Consider the following 15,025-nt stretch of genomic DNA (forward strand, 5'->3'; position numbering starts at 1 on the left):
CATTTTTAGCTGAGTGACAGTTTCCACTCCCTGCATTACCTGCCCTTTCTCAGAACACTGGTCATTTCCATTGTGGATAAAGGCCAAGTAAGGACGCGAGGCGCTCCGGGAAATGGAGTTCTGGGGCTGTAAACCTGGCAGGGCTCTGCTGGCTCTTCAAGGGGTCGTATCCAGATTTCCTCAGAGTGCCGTCTAGGGTCTTAGTAGAAGCTACAGAGGTGTTTACAGACTTGTTATTTCAGACTCCGTGAATCGCAGATATTTCCAAAGACTGCGCACAGAAAGGGAGCCACCACACCGCGATGTTACTCAGCATCCTCTCATAGCTGTCAGCTATCTTGTTGCTTGTCAAAAACATCATGCACACTTTCGCTTTTTATGAGTTTCAGTAGGTTCACTCAAGCGCAATGTGAAAAGCCCCCAGACAGGGCTTATGATGGAGAACTTGGAAAGGGGTGTCTGGAGGCAGCAGAGTAGCCAGAAAGGGTGATGTTGTGTGTCTGGTTCCCATGGAAAACATTTCTCCTGTTGGATGGTGTTCCAACCTAGCAAACAACATTGCTATTTAAGATAAGACTGATTACTTCATATCTGAGAGCTCTTTAAGAATGTGAAACCTCTCTAAAAGAAGAGGAACTTATCACATGCCATCTTCTGCCAGGACAGTGTGTGCCTTTCTGAGAATTTGACCACGTGTGCAAAGGGGGCATCTTATCCCTGACATAAAGGTTTGAGATTCCATGATCTCATCCCCTTGCTGGAAAGTGGTTTTTCATTTTGCCTGGAATTGCAGCAACAGTATCTACACAGGGAGTTGAGATAATCTCTGGAAAAAACACTGTTAAATGGATATTACTAAACATTATTAATAATAATTTTGTCATTTTTCAAGGAATGTGTCATTTTTCAAGGAATGGTTCTAGGGAAATTTATCTGTGACAGTGAGGGGAAAAGTTAAGATCACAATGAAGTCTGAGCAAGAGTCGCTGAGTCTGAGAAGTCAGAGAATGAAGCTGAGATTTCAGAGCTTGCTGAGATCTCAGCCACACTCAGAGTTTGGTTCAAAATGTGATTATTTTTAATACTTGAAAACATTCTGCATTAACAGCTTGGAAGAAGAGGTAAAGATAATATTTAAAAAGAGTTGCCAATGAGGTAAAAATAAATAGAGAAGTTGTACTGTTGTTTGTTTACGGATGCACAAATGTTCAGTGAACGCTAACCAGGTTTCAGGTACAAGAGTGGGTGATGACACACGTTGGGAATAGGACCGCCCACGTTCTGTGCACACGACACATGGCCTGTAGCCTGTATTGACATTTTAGGACACACTAAATATCCTGTATTTAGCTTTTTACAATACATTACAAAAAGTCAGCAGTTGGAGCAATTTTTTCTCACTGTAATTGGCAACGAATCACTTAGTGGCAATATTAGTTCATAAACATATCCCCATAACCTTCTGGACAATGCCTTACAGCCTCTCCTGAGGGTTCGGCTAAGGAAGAAAAAAAGGGGACTGTGAAAGAGTTAATTTTTCATAACAGGAAAGGCAAAGACTGTTCTTTAGCCCAATTCCAAAGTCTTGAGCAAGAAACTATGGTTTATTAGCGATAACTTCAGATGGCCTCTGACCGCCAGCCAGTCCGCAACAGCCTCACCCCAGGAAACTCAAGCTTCTGAACATTAACAAATGACTGACAGCCCCAAGCTGCTAAAATTCAGCCAATCAGTGTTCAGACCACAGGCCTGAAAGACAGCCAATCAGTGACAGCCCCAGCCCCTAAGTAACAGCCAATCAGCAAGCGCCTCACTGTAGCAACCCTGCTCCTGAAAATCTGCAAGTCAACAGGCGTGAGCAGACAAACACACCTGGAAGCCCATCCTTCCTTAAATACGCGCCTTTCGGAAGGTCTGCCGTCTTCTGAGCGCCGCCCTCCCCAAAGCTTACGTGAGAGTTGCTCCGGCATTTTTGGGGGTGACTGTCTGACAAGTAGAACTCTCCCTTGCAGGCAAACAGAAAGTTCACCTTTTTTGCCTGTTTGTTTTGGTATCAGATACCGAGTTCAGTGTATTGTTAGTTCACAAATTTGCAAACCTATTAATAGTTCAACCTCTGTCAACACTTAGTTATGAGTCTGGACTTGTGACAGACAGTGACACAGATGTGAGACTGAAAAGGCGATTTTTCTATTCTTGCTGAAGTTGGTATTATCTGTTTTTTCTGCATACTGAACACAAAAATGCCAAAATCCAAGTGTACATTTTGTGATGAATTTCCTGAAGAGTGGGTATTTAGTAAATGTGGTAAAAACCCTCTTCAAGGTCTCTGTCTGGTATGCAATTGTTCATTCAGTGTTGAAAATGATGGACAGATGTAAACCAACATTATTAACAGTTAAGCATGAGAGATTTATGACTTCTTCAACTAGTAACAAAGCAAGTGAAAAAATAATTTTTAAGAGAAAGATTAAAAAGGTAAAACTGTAACAGGTGTAAGGAGATTCCACACTGTGCATCACCGGTCCTCCAGTTCACACTAGTCAACGTGCAGTGGACAGAAGGACAGGATAAACTGGACGTGCCCAGTGTGGAAGCCATGCTACAGCCTACTACGCTTATGTGGAGGTCCCACTGAGACATGGTCTGCCCTGCCTTCCACTAGGGGCAGGAGCCACAGAAGTCCCTTGTGCCTTGCTGCTCAAGGCAACTTGAATCGTGAAGATGTGGTAAATCAGCAGAGGGTCTGAACTCTACTCTGTACTGAGCTTCCTGGCTTTTCATTCTCAGTTTGACTCTTGGGTTTTGCTGTTAGTTCCCAGTTGTTTGTGATCCTTGGTCAATCAGGGCCTTCCTTCTCATGCCTTTTGCTGTCCTCTGAGCTAGTGTTTTGTTCTGTGCTGTCAAAGTGTTGTTTGTCATAAGAAGCTGAATCAGGGGGTGGAACACAGTCACTGCCCTGTAATCCTGTTGTTCAAGCCAGCCTCATAGACAGGCGGGTCTGCAGTTCTCACTGGACTGGAGGCTACATGGACAGGCTTTGCTGTGGGTCACCAGTAAACCGAATGAGATCTCCTTCCATCTTAAGATTTTTGTATTGAGAGCTGGGCTATAATCTAGAGAGAGTACTCTCTCTGGCATCCACATGCCAGGGGACCACTGTGGGGCTGTGCAGTGAGATGGCCACCATCAGGTTAGGGGCCTGAGGTCCACAAGCATCACATTCCTACTGACCACTGCCTGCCCTCTGAGGTGGTCTCAGTCTAAATCCTCTCCTCTCCCAAGAAAAATTCCTGTATTTCATATTCCTGTTACAATCCTGACTCTTAGCCTGTCTTTCTGAGCAGCATAACTATACCAAGGATGATTTGGACTTTCAACGGCCACTCTGGGGGACACCTTATTTGAACAAAAGGGTTCATTTGAAAGGTACCTTTGAAAATAAGAATTCTCAGGCCCAAAGGATAGTATTGTTTATTAATATGCAGAGGCCTCCAAATTAAATTCTGAAATAAAAATTACACCACTAAAAGATTCTTTGGCCAAAGCTAACGACCAAGTCGACAAGCTTCAGCAGCAACAAAGGAGACTCATCCCCTAGGAGGTCCTCCATCTCTCTGTCCTCCGGCTGCTGCCCACAGCCAGCTGTCTTCCCGCCTCATCCTCTGATCTCTCTCCTCAGCACCTCCTTCCCTACTCTACCCGCTGTGCAGAAGCCAAGCTGACACTGGGTGTCTGCAGTAAAGTAAGGGTTTCCTGCAGGGCGTTAAACAAGGGAGTGGGAGACAAGTCTCAGATCCACTCCAACTTGGCCTTTGAGTTAGGGCTTTTAAAGGAGAAGAACAAAGAAGCCAGGGCTAACCATCACCTTGTGACGTTTCTGAGTCACAGTTTCAGGAATCAGGTTGCTTGTATGAGTCTCTGGTCTGGTGGGCCTTGTAATCCCCTTGTAATTTCTCCTTTTACCCATAGGATATTTGGCAATGTGTGGTTTAGTAAGTCTCTCACTATCAAACTTGCAGGGATGGTATCACAGAGCAGGAGGGTAAAACGCTCTCAAGTTTTCAGTCAATGGCCCAACAATGATGAGTTCTCTACCCACAACAGCCCCCTTAGCAATCCTGCAGGCAGGCCATGTGGGAAGATCATGTCTGAAGAGTCAGCCAGTCTGCACACCACTGAGAGTGGTGCAGATCCCGACCTCCTGCCTCGATGATTCGCTGAGATTCTTCCCCCTTTTCCCCTTTAAAAATGGTCATGGCTAAGCAGAATCTTCGGAGTTAGCCTTGGGATATGCTTCCACCTACCCCCCAGACTGCCGGCTTTTCCGATTACAGCAACTTTCCTTTCTACCAACACTTGCCTCTCATGTACTGGCTGTTGAGCTGCAACCAGCCGAACCTAAATTCGGTAACAATTCCTGGTAGGTATGGATGGAGGCTTCTCTTTCTACATTAAACACCAATGGCTTAGCTCAGTCTCTTCCTCCGAGTGGAAGGTATTTCAAACAACCCACGGATTTCCTCCATTTCAACAGTAACACTTGGGCCACTGACTGAAGACTTAAGAGCATCCGTCCTGCTGTGTGATACTGTCCCTGAAAATCTGATCAGGAGAGACAATGAACCACACATCGCCAGATATCTGATGGGTAAAAGGAGAAGTTACAAGGGAAACGTTAAAAACAAGTATTTTGAACTACATGCAAATAAAGATGCTACATCGAAGAGCTGACGTGACACAGCTAAATTAAATAATTAGAGGGACATGTATGGCTTTAGCCAGCTTATTACAAAAGGAGAAAAATGTCAACAGCCTAACCTTCGATGTGAAGAAACCTGGAGAATAAGACCAAACCAACACTAAAGCAAGGATGAAAAAGGGGGCCCATAAAGATTAGAACAAAACTCACCGAGACAGAAAAAACATTTTTTTAAAAATCAGTGAAAACAAAAAAAGCCAGTTCTTTCAAAAGATGAATAAAAATTTTAGGTTGGCTGACAAGAAGACAACAAATCAACAAAATCAAGAATGAGGACACTACTGGGCCTCCAGAAATTCAGTGCTATAATGGAATACTATAAACATCCTCCTCCCAAATGAGAAAATCTAGTTAAAAGTGGACAAATTCCTAGAAAGACACAAATTATCAAATGTGACTTAAGTAGAAAATTTATATAGAGGCACATTAAGTTATTTTTATCAAAAATCTTCTGCCAAGAAAATTCCAGACTTAGATGCCTTCACTAAGGAATTCTAGCAAACATTTAAAAAAGAAGTATCATTAATCCTTCAAAAATGTTTCTAGAAAATAAGGAGAGGAGGAGGAAGCACTTCCCAACTTATTCTGAGCTCAGAATTACTCTGGTAGCAAAGTCAGTATCACAAGAAAAGAAATCTACAAACCTATTACTGCGCATCTATATAGATGCGAAATATACTGATTAACAAAGTGTCAGAAACCGGACTCAGCAACCTATACATCATGATCCAGTGGGATCCGTCCCGGGAAATGCAAGTTTAGTTTAACATCTGGGTGTCAATTAATGGGATATACTGTATAAATAAAAGACAACAGCAGCAACAAAAAAACAGCCACACAACGATCATCCCAATAAATGGAAAACACTGGAACAGAGGGTCTAGAAATAGACCCACACAAATACAGTCAACTGATTTTTAAAAAGGGAGCAAAGGCAATTCAATGGAGAAAGGATAATCTTTTCAACAAATAGTGCTGGAACTATTAGACATCCTCATGTTTAAAAGTGATCCAGACACAGATCTTACACCTTTCACAAATATTTTATCACAAAAGTATAACACACCTAGAAGGTAACACAGAAGACAATGTAGGTGATCTTGAGTTTGGCAATGACTTTTTAAGATACAACACCAAAAACACAATCCATCAAAGGAAAGCTCAGTAATTTGGACTTCACTAAAATTTAAAATCTCTGCTCTGCCAAAGAAACCGTTACAAGAATGTGAAAAGATATTCATCATACGTCATCAGGGAATTGCAAATTAAAGCAACAAGAGCATACTATTAGTACACAACTATTTGAATGGTAAAAATCCAAAACACTGAGAACACCAAATGCTGATGAGGACATGAAGCAACAGGAACTCTCACCCATTGCTGATGGGAATGTAAAATGATACCGCCACTTTGGAAGACAGTCTCTTACAGAACTAAACAAACTTATCATATGACACAGCAAACCATGCTCCTTGACTTGACCCCAAATGAATTGAAAATCACTAGAACAAAACCTCCACACGAAACCTATACAGATAATGCATATGGCAGGTTTATTCATAAGTGCCAAAACTTGGAAGCAATCAAGATGTTCTTCAGTCAGTGAATGGATAAACAAACTGTGGTACATCCATACAATGGAATATTATTCAGTACACAAATCTTTATAGCAGCTTTATTTGTAACAGCTCAAAATTGGAAACAACCCAAATACCCACTGACAGCTGAATGGATAAAAAACCAGCTGTGGCATACCCACACAGTGGAATAATACTCCATGATACAAATGCGCTAACTGTTGATACATGCAACAAATGGATTCATCTTGAAACAGTTATGGTTAGTGAAAAATACCAGTCCCCACTCCCCAGAAATTACCTACCACATGACTCTGTTTATGTGAAATTCTAGAAAATGCTTGCTATTACTTGTGAACTGTGGGAATGGAGCTTAGAAAGGATGGGAGGAAAGGACTATAAAGGGACACAGGGACTCTTGGTTGTGTTGGATAGCTTCATTTTGATTGTGGGGATGGTTTCATCCATATGTACCCATGCTGAAACATAACATGTTTTACACTTTACACATGTGAGGTTTATTCATGTCACCATATCTCAATAAAGCTGCTAAGAACTAAATGTTCCCCATAAAAGTCCGTATCTACCTCTCCTTCTGAAAAGTACCATCGATCAACTGCTCTGGTTCTACCATATCCCTCTCCCCACAATTCGGGAGGGTGAGCCCTGCCTCTGTATCAGTAAAAACTGGAGAGCAGTGAAGTCCACGTCCACTTCAGTCACCAGGCATGCTGGCTGGGTCAGAGAAGGCCCTCTCTTCTGTCAGTGCTGGGGTTCTGCCCGAGGCAGTGATGGCCATTACACCAATAGCCCAGGCAGGTACTCAAATCTGCAAATCTTCAGATTATTTACTCTGACAGTGGCATTGGCCACAGGAGATCGAGATGCCTGCAGGTCCTGAGACCTTCTGTACACCTTCATGCCACACAGCTGAAATCACCCAGTTAGAGATGCCTGCTTTAGAGCAGACACGCATCCTCTCATTAGCCAGTCACCCCAACGCTGTGACCTCAGTGCTTCTACACCAGCTGTGATTCCCACCTTGTCCTTCACCTTCCAATCAATGATACCAGCCTACGGGCTTCTGGACATCAGGGACTGGCTCCCATACAGGTCCAGGAACAGAGATCCCTCCAAAGTGCTGGGGCATGTGGGACACTCCTGAGGAACAGAGGACCCGATTCGTGTTGCTTCCAGAAGCACTGGAGACTTTCACACCAACTACGCCCTCCTCAGAAGGAACTCTGGGCTCACAGGAGATCCTGACTTCCAGGCAATGGGATCAGACGCACAGAGCTCTTCAGTCTTTTCTAGCAAGCCTTGGGCAACAATGCAACACGGGCCAAACTAGACTGAAATCTGTTCCCTGCCACCCTACTGTGCCCTTTGAGGCACATCAGGTTGGTGCCAACAAAAGGTGTTCCTCCCTTTGTGTTGGCAGAAACCGATTTTTCCTCAATCCATTATACACAGTGAGCCGACCTCCCAAGAGTGAGGATGGCAGAGACAGGCCTTTATCACTACAGGAACCAGAGCAGCAGGGGGCAGGTAGTTCCAAAGTCGAGTGCTTTGGAAGCAGGAAAAACAAGTCACAGCTGTCATGATGACAGTCAACACTGTCCATGAAGAAGGGAAATCTTGTCTGGAAATCCCCAGCAGAATCCAGTTCAGATCCTTTCAGCCAGAGCTTGATCACAGTCACTCAGAACCTGGTCACGGGGGAGGAAACGAGGACCTTCAATGGACTCAGAACATTCATGATCCTCTCCAGGGAACAGGAGAGAGAGAACAGGCGTAATGTCGTGCATGTTGGCGTAACTGACAGGCACCGTGAGAACGTTAACAGCTGGTGCAACGAGGCTTCCGCCATGGGCACTGGCAGTCATGTAACTGTCAAGAGCCTCGGACAGTTTAGAAAGTGCAATGCGCCTCATGAAAGCTTCTCACCTGCGTGGTCTTATTGGGAGTCTCCCCAGGACGGATGGACGCACGTACAAGGTTGACCTGTTGGCTGCTGGCTCCTTCCCCCGGGGCCCTCACAGAGCTTTGCTCTGGTGTCAGTCCTATCGTTTTTTTTTTTTTTTTTTTAAATCTTGTTTCTATTTTGTGGGGTGGGGAGGTAATTGGGCTTTTACTTATTTTTTTTAATTTTAACAGAGGTACTGGGGATGGAACCCAGCACCTTGTGTGTGCTAAGTAAGCACATGCTCCACCGCTGAGCTACACCCTCCACCAGTCCTACCATCTTGAACAAAAACACAGCACGTTTTCTGCATTCATAAGGCCTTTCTCTAGTGTGAACTTTGTGGGTGTTAAACAAGTTCAAGAGATGCAGCTAGAGGGCCTCCTAAACTGCTGCACTCATGAGGCCGCTCCCCCACATGAACTTTCTGGTGCCGAACAAGGTGGGAGGTTCTGCTGTAGGCTTTCCCGCATTCACTGCACACGTAAGGCTTTTCTCCAGTGTGAACCCTCTGGTGTAGAATGAGGCTAGAGTTGCGGCTAAAGAATTTTCCACACTCACTGCACTCGTAAGGTCTTGCTCCAGTGTGAACTTTCTTGTGTTGCACAAGGTGGGAACTACTAATGTAAGCTTTTCCACACTCACTGCACACGTAAGGCCTGGCCCCAGTGTGAACTCTCTGGTGGAGAATGAGGCTGGAGTTGTGGCTAAAGCATTTCCCACATTCACTGCACTCGTAAGGCTTCGCTCCAGTGTGAACTCTCTGGTGCACAATAAGGTTGGAGCTATGGCTGAAGAATTTTCCACATTCCCCACACTCGTAAGGCCTTTCTCCAGTGTGGATTTTCTGGTGCTGAACAAGTGTGTCTTTACGGCTGAAGGCCTTTCCACATTCGCTGCACTCATAGGGCCTTGCTCCAGTGTGAATTATCTGGTGCTGAACGAGTGTGTCTTTGCAGCCGAAAGCCTTCCCACATTTGCTGCACACATAAGACCGTGCCCCTGTGTGGACTCTCCGATGTTTAATGAGGCTGGAGTTATGGCTAAAGAACTTCCCACATTCGATGCACTCGTAAGGCCTTGCCCCTGTATGGATTCTCCAGTGCTCAATCAGGTGGGAGCTCTGGCTAAAGAATTTCCCACATTCACTGCACTCGTAAGGCCTCTCTCCAGTGTGAAATCTCTGGTGCTGAACGAGGGTGTCTTTGCGGCTGAAGGCTTTTCCACATTCACTGCACTTATAAGGCCTTTCTCCAGTGTGGATTCTCTGGTGCTGAATAAGGTGGGAGCTTCTGCTGTATGCTTTCCCACATTCACTGCAGTCATAAGATCTTTCCCCTGTGTGGACTCTCTGGTGCTGAACAAGCGTATCTTTGCGGCTAAAGACCTTCCCACAGTCACTGCACGTGTAATGTCTTTTTCCAGTGTGAAACTTCTGGTGCATTTTTAGGTGAGACAGATGAATGAAGGCCTTTCCACACTCCTTACACACATGTGATGTTTCTCCACTATGAGTGAGAGCTGATTTCTCCTTGGACAGATTTCCACATGGCAGGCACCTAAAGGCTCTCAATTGGGTCTGAGTTATCTGGTTGTCAAGGAAAGTGAAGGTGTTCAGGAGGGCTCTTCCATTGTCACTGCAGTTGAAAAGCATCAGCTCTGCTTGGTCTCCCGCGTGTGGCCCAAGATGGGAGCTGGCCGGAAAAGACTCCAGGAACTCAGTCCTTCCGTGTGGACTCATTCCACTGTGAATGTTCTGGTGCTGGAAGAGGCCAGAGCCATCTGGCAAGTCCATCCCTTCCTCCCTGCAAGTAAAGGGTCTCCCTAACACGTGGACAGCACACCTCTTCCCAAGTGAGGCCCCACCACCATCCCCTCTGAAAGGTTTCTTCCCACCGTATTGTGTGTGGTGCTGATAAAGGTTTTCACTGAATAAGGATCCTCTCCCACAGGGGTCCCATGTGTACAGTTTCTGTGCTGGGTACGATCCCTGGTGTTCAGCCAGGTGCAAAATGTCTTTCAAGAGTGGGTCACATATCTCACACGGGTGGGCTTTCTGGAAAAATGGGCAGGACTCAGGAGTCCTGAGCTCGGACACTCCTTCTACAAAAACGCTCTGCTTGGAAGGGGCCTCCTCATTGTCTGCTTCACACCAACAACCTGAAAGCAAAGAAATGCTAGTGAAGCACATGGTGACTTTGGTGGGAAGCAGCAATTCCATCACATAGGTATGTGTGACACACCAATGAAGGAGTCCCCTGGCTTCTGGCAGGGTGAGGGAGCTGGGATCGGGGACCTGGACCCCAGAAGATCACAGTACGGACAAACTCTAGTGATGGGTAAAGACACAATGGTGGTGTAGTGGAGACACAGAGTGGAGGCCAGGTCTCCAACTCACTCCTCTACAAAAGGGTTTCAGCAGGGCCTTGGCTGCTGGTGTCAGGTGAGCTCTGTGCAGAAGAGTGTGTCCAGGCCTGGGAAAATCTGACTGTAAGTAAGTAGCTGGTTCCACAGGGCTACGTAAGGATATGTGCACAGCTTATGACACGTTAAAATAACCAGTGTTGGAGCAGAGGAGAATGAGTGAGAACCGAGAGGTGGGGAAACTGCCAAGGGTTGGAAGACAGGACAGAAGTGTCAAGTGGGCCAAGTGCCAAGAACGGGGAAGGAAAAGTGAATGTAAGGGGCTGCTCCAGGCCTTGGCAGGAAAACCCGGGGAACACAAAGCGGGTCAAAGGCACGATGTGAACCCAGCCCTCGGATGACTCTCTCTCGGCTCCCACGAGGCCGGCCCAGCCCCCCTGCCTGGCCTCTCTCTCTGTGGCTGGAATTGGGGCTAGCCTGGGGCGTTCTGCCCCTCTCCAAGTGGACAACCCCACGGGATGTGGAAGATGGAAAGAAAACACAGGGCAGATGAGTGGCCCAGACAGACCCATCCCACAGAGAAGGAAAAAAAAAATGTCAAAACAAACAACCCAACAAACCTCGAAGGACGATTTGGCAGAATGTCCCTGTGACCTCCACAAGCAGCGACTGTGTCAGTACCTACAATTCCTGGCATCGTCAGGCCCCAAGAAATGCCAGCTCTGGGATGAGGCCAGAAGCTGGAAGGGCCCAAGCCACGCGGAGTCTGTTAACGGGACTCAACGAGCCCTGGACTCCTAACCTTCTCCTGAAAGGCTCTGGGCAGCAGGTGCTGGGACTACCCAGCGGGGCAGGAGACATTACACAGGGCCCAGCCCCGGGACCTCCTCTGGGAACCAGAGAAGAGAGAGAGAAGAGTCAGTGATCGGCTGGACAGAGAGAGCTGCCCCTGGGGAGCTAGGGAATGACCACGCTGGAGCGGGTGTGAGGGCCTGGGGAAGGCAGCCTCTAAGACCGCCCCCAGGAAGGCCTACCTCCTGGTTATTCCTGCCCTGAATCAACCTCTTCCCTTGATCGTAGGCTGGACTGACGCCCTGTTTCTAAGGAACAGAATATGGCAAAAATGATGTGGTTATTTTTGCAAGGTTGGGTTAGAAAGAGACCAGTGTTCATCCTGGACATTCTCTCTTGCTCACTTGCTCAGAGAGAAGGCAAATTCCATGTTATGAGGTGTGTTACAGAAAGGCCACCATGATGAGGAACCAAGGGAGACCTCTGGCCAGTAGCCAGCCAGGAACTAACGCTCACAGTTCAACAAGCCACAAGAAACAAAATCCTGCAAACTATCACGTGAGTGCATTTGCAAGTGGATTCCTCCCAAGACGGGCCATCAAATGAGAACACAGCTTTGGCTGACAGCTTGACTGAAACCTCCCGAGAGACCCTGAGCCGAAAGCACCCAGGTAAGCTGTAAGGGTGCACTGAAACTGAGATATCAAATTTTTACTGTTTCAAGTCACTAAATGTTGGAGTAATTTGCCATGTACCAATAGACAACTAAAACTAAAACAGGGACTTACCTACGGAGGCCACAAGTGCAAAGTTCTCCAGCATCACATCACGGTACAGGAGTCTCTGAGCTTCCTCAAGGAGCTCCCACTCCTCCCGGGAGAAGTACAGGAACACGTCCTCGAAGGCCACATAGCCCTGTCATGATGGGGACAGTTGAGCCCACAGATAACAGGACTCCCCAGTCTAACCACTCACCTACCCACCCCTGGTCCCTATCCTCCCCCCGCCACCCACGTCAGGCGCGATGCAAGCCTTGACACCACTAGTGCCTGTTCTCACCTCATGTCTCCCTGATTGCCCAGAGCAGAGCCAAGCAGGTGGGCAGACAGATACTATGTAAGCTATGGGTCTGGCAAGAAGGGCACCAGACACTTTCCTATCAGCATTAGATCACACTCCTCCTAACATACACATCGTTCTTTTTTTTTCTTTTAACTTTTTTGCGGGGAGGTAATTAGGTTTACTTATTCATTTATTTTTAGAGGAGGTGCTGGGGATTAAACCCAAGACTTTGTGTATGCCAAGCACACACTCTACTCCTGAGTTATACCCTCCCCTCTACATCACTCTGAACCACACTTTCTTCTATCTCAGACCCCCCACCCATTACCACTGACAACCTCTGGTCCACACCATATGCACCTCCAAGGCAGCCCCTACCCACGAAGCCACTCTGCACACAGTATCCAGAAAGTACTCACATGTCTTCATGACAGGCACTACTGCCACCCAGGTGCCTAAGCAAAAGACCCCATCCTTAGTTCCCAGTTTCTCATTAATGGCACTGCCACCATGACAAGATACTCCCTCAATTTAACCCACAGCTCCAGCCCACTTCACACACTGGCCACCAGTTTGAACCTCTTCAACCAGAACCCCTCCCCAGAACTAAAGACCTGTGTCCAGCCTCAACTAAGGGGTCTCGTGGGGGTCTTCTTAAACTAAACATGATGAAAGCTTAACTCCCAATATAGCCATTGAAAACCACTCCTGCCACTGACCCGCCCCATCTCAGCTGATGCATTTCCATCGCCCTTCCATATAAGGTAAAAAAGAAAACGTGGGGTCGTCTGTGACCCTTTCTTTCATTCATTTACCTATCACATCTGAAAATCCAGTCCCCCTACATAAACAGCTACAAACTCCGCCTACTTCTCTCATTTCCACAGCCACTACCAACACTTCGTGAATTTCTCTCATTTCCACAGCCACTACCAACACTTCGTGAACTACCACAGCAGGCTCCTCCTTCACACACACACTCTGTTCTCAACCAGAGGGCAGCCAGAGGGAGCCCGTTAAGATCTGAGTCAGATCACCTCTCTCTTCTGCTCCAAATCCTCGATGTCTTTCAGTCCCCTCAGAACAGAGGTTCAGACCCTCAGCCTGCCTTTCTTGACTGACTCCTGGTCCTGGTCTGACTCCTGACAGACATCATTTAGACTAGTGGTTCCTTGAGGACTCCCACCTCAATCTTACCTCCAAGCATTCGCACATGCTGTTCCTGGGTCTAATACACCCTTCCAGTCCTCAGTCTATTGACAGAAGTAGGATCCTCCTCATATAACCTTTGACCCAGATGCAGGATGCTGGGCTAGAAAGGACCCCATCTTTAAGGCCCGCAGGCTCAAGTGCAGAGGGAGGGACAGGTGAAGAGTCCCAGAATGTCACCGTGTCTCATCAGAAAATCCCCCTGGGTCCTACTTTAAAAACATATACAAAATCCATACACTTCTCTAACCTCCACTGCCACCACTCTGGTCCACTCACCATCACACTTACCTGGTCTGTTGCAGTAGACTCCATCCTGGTCTCCCTGCCCACCGCAGGCTTCCCCTAAACTTTCCACTCTGCAGCCAGTTAACGCTCCTGCCTGTTAACACCTAATCAGATCACCTCCCTTCTCTGTTACAAACCTGCCGTGGCTCCCACCACCCCCAGAACAGAGGCCCGGCTCCTCAGGCTGCCATTCCAGGCCTGATCCCAGACCGCGAGCTCTCTGTTCTCACCAAACTTAAGAGACCTGTTTCTGGAACACTCCTAATTCATTCTCACCGCCAATACTGGTACCAACTGGCTCCTGTGCCTTGGAAAATTTCACGCCTCATCCCATCAATGCTGGGAATGGGAACCTCGCCATTTATCCGCCGTGAATGACTTCCTTTTATACTCAAGAGAAAGAGCGACGAAGAGGAAGCGGTGACACACCGTCCCCTCCATCTGAGTCGGTGAGGGCTCGAAGGACCCTCCGCTCACCTGAGCCCGGTCCATAAGCGCCGCGGCCGCCATGGGATCCAGTGAGCAGAACCCGGTCGTAAGAAGCTGGGGAACGGAGCGGGCTCTGCGGGAGTAGCCGAACCACCACACGTTCACTGCGCGGGGCGACCTCGGGATGACGGTCGCACTTCGAGCCCCAGGCTCCCCCGTGTGAAAACGCGCACAACTCAGGGCGCCGCCTCCGGGGCCGGACCAGGACGGAGCGCCGGTGCCAAGGCCTCGGGGAGGGCGCAGCCCCGCCGGACACCTCCGCGCAAGGCGGCCCGTCCCACGACAGGGGTCATGGATCGTGACAAACGCGCGGAGGAGGTCCTATCCTTTTTACCGTCCTTCCCTGTTCGGTTCGGAAGAGCCGTGTGAAAAGTGGACCGGTCCTGGACTCCCAGCCTCTCCAGCCTCTCCAGCCTCTCCAGCCTCTGTGGACAGTCCCGGCGCTAGCGAAAGACGTCACAACGGCGACGGCGGAAGCCCCGCCTCTGTCGGCACGGGTGGCAGGAAACGCCCATCTTG

The 15,025-nt window shown here is 47.7% G+C and overlaps 1 protein-coding gene across 1 annotated transcript; it reads right to left on the minus strand.

The window, feature by feature from the left end:
- Positions 1-6,292: 6,292 nt before the first annotated feature.
- Positions 6,293-14,933, minus strand: ZNF304 (zinc finger protein 304). The gene is made up of 3 exons (XM_006216260.4): positions 14,495-14,933; positions 12,247-12,373; positions 6,293-10,462 (listed from the first exon to the last, which is right to left on the minus strand). Exons 1-3 carry the CDS (start codon positions 14,525-14,527, stop codon positions 8,652-8,654), a joined length of 1,971 nt encoding a protein of 656 aa, XP_006216322.1. The 5' UTR covers positions 14,528-14,933; the 3' UTR covers positions 6,293-8,651.
- Between the last annotated feature and the right edge of the window lie 92 nt (positions 14,934-15,025).

Source organism: Vicugna pacos, chromosome 9 (genome assembly GCF_048564905.1).
Source record: "Vicugna pacos chromosome 9, VicPac4, whole genome shotgun sequence".
Taxonomy (NCBI): Eukaryota; Metazoa; Chordata; class Mammalia; order Artiodactyla; family Camelidae; genus Vicugna; species Vicugna pacos.

Bases quoted from the DNA above. Each gene is read 5' to 3' on its own strand.
- ZNF304 (XM_006216260.4), bottom strand. From the start codon at position 14,527: ATGGCGGCCGCGGCGCTTATGGACCGGGCTCAG. The intron at 12,374-14,494 runs GTGAGCGGAGGG...CCATCATGACAG, and splicing joins CGCTTATGGACCGGGCTCAG to GGCTATGTGGCCTTCGAGGA. The intron at 10,463-12,246 runs GTAAGTCCCTGT...CTTTGCTTTCAG, and splicing joins TGCACTTGTGGCCTCCGTAG to GTTGTTGGTGTGAAGCAGAC.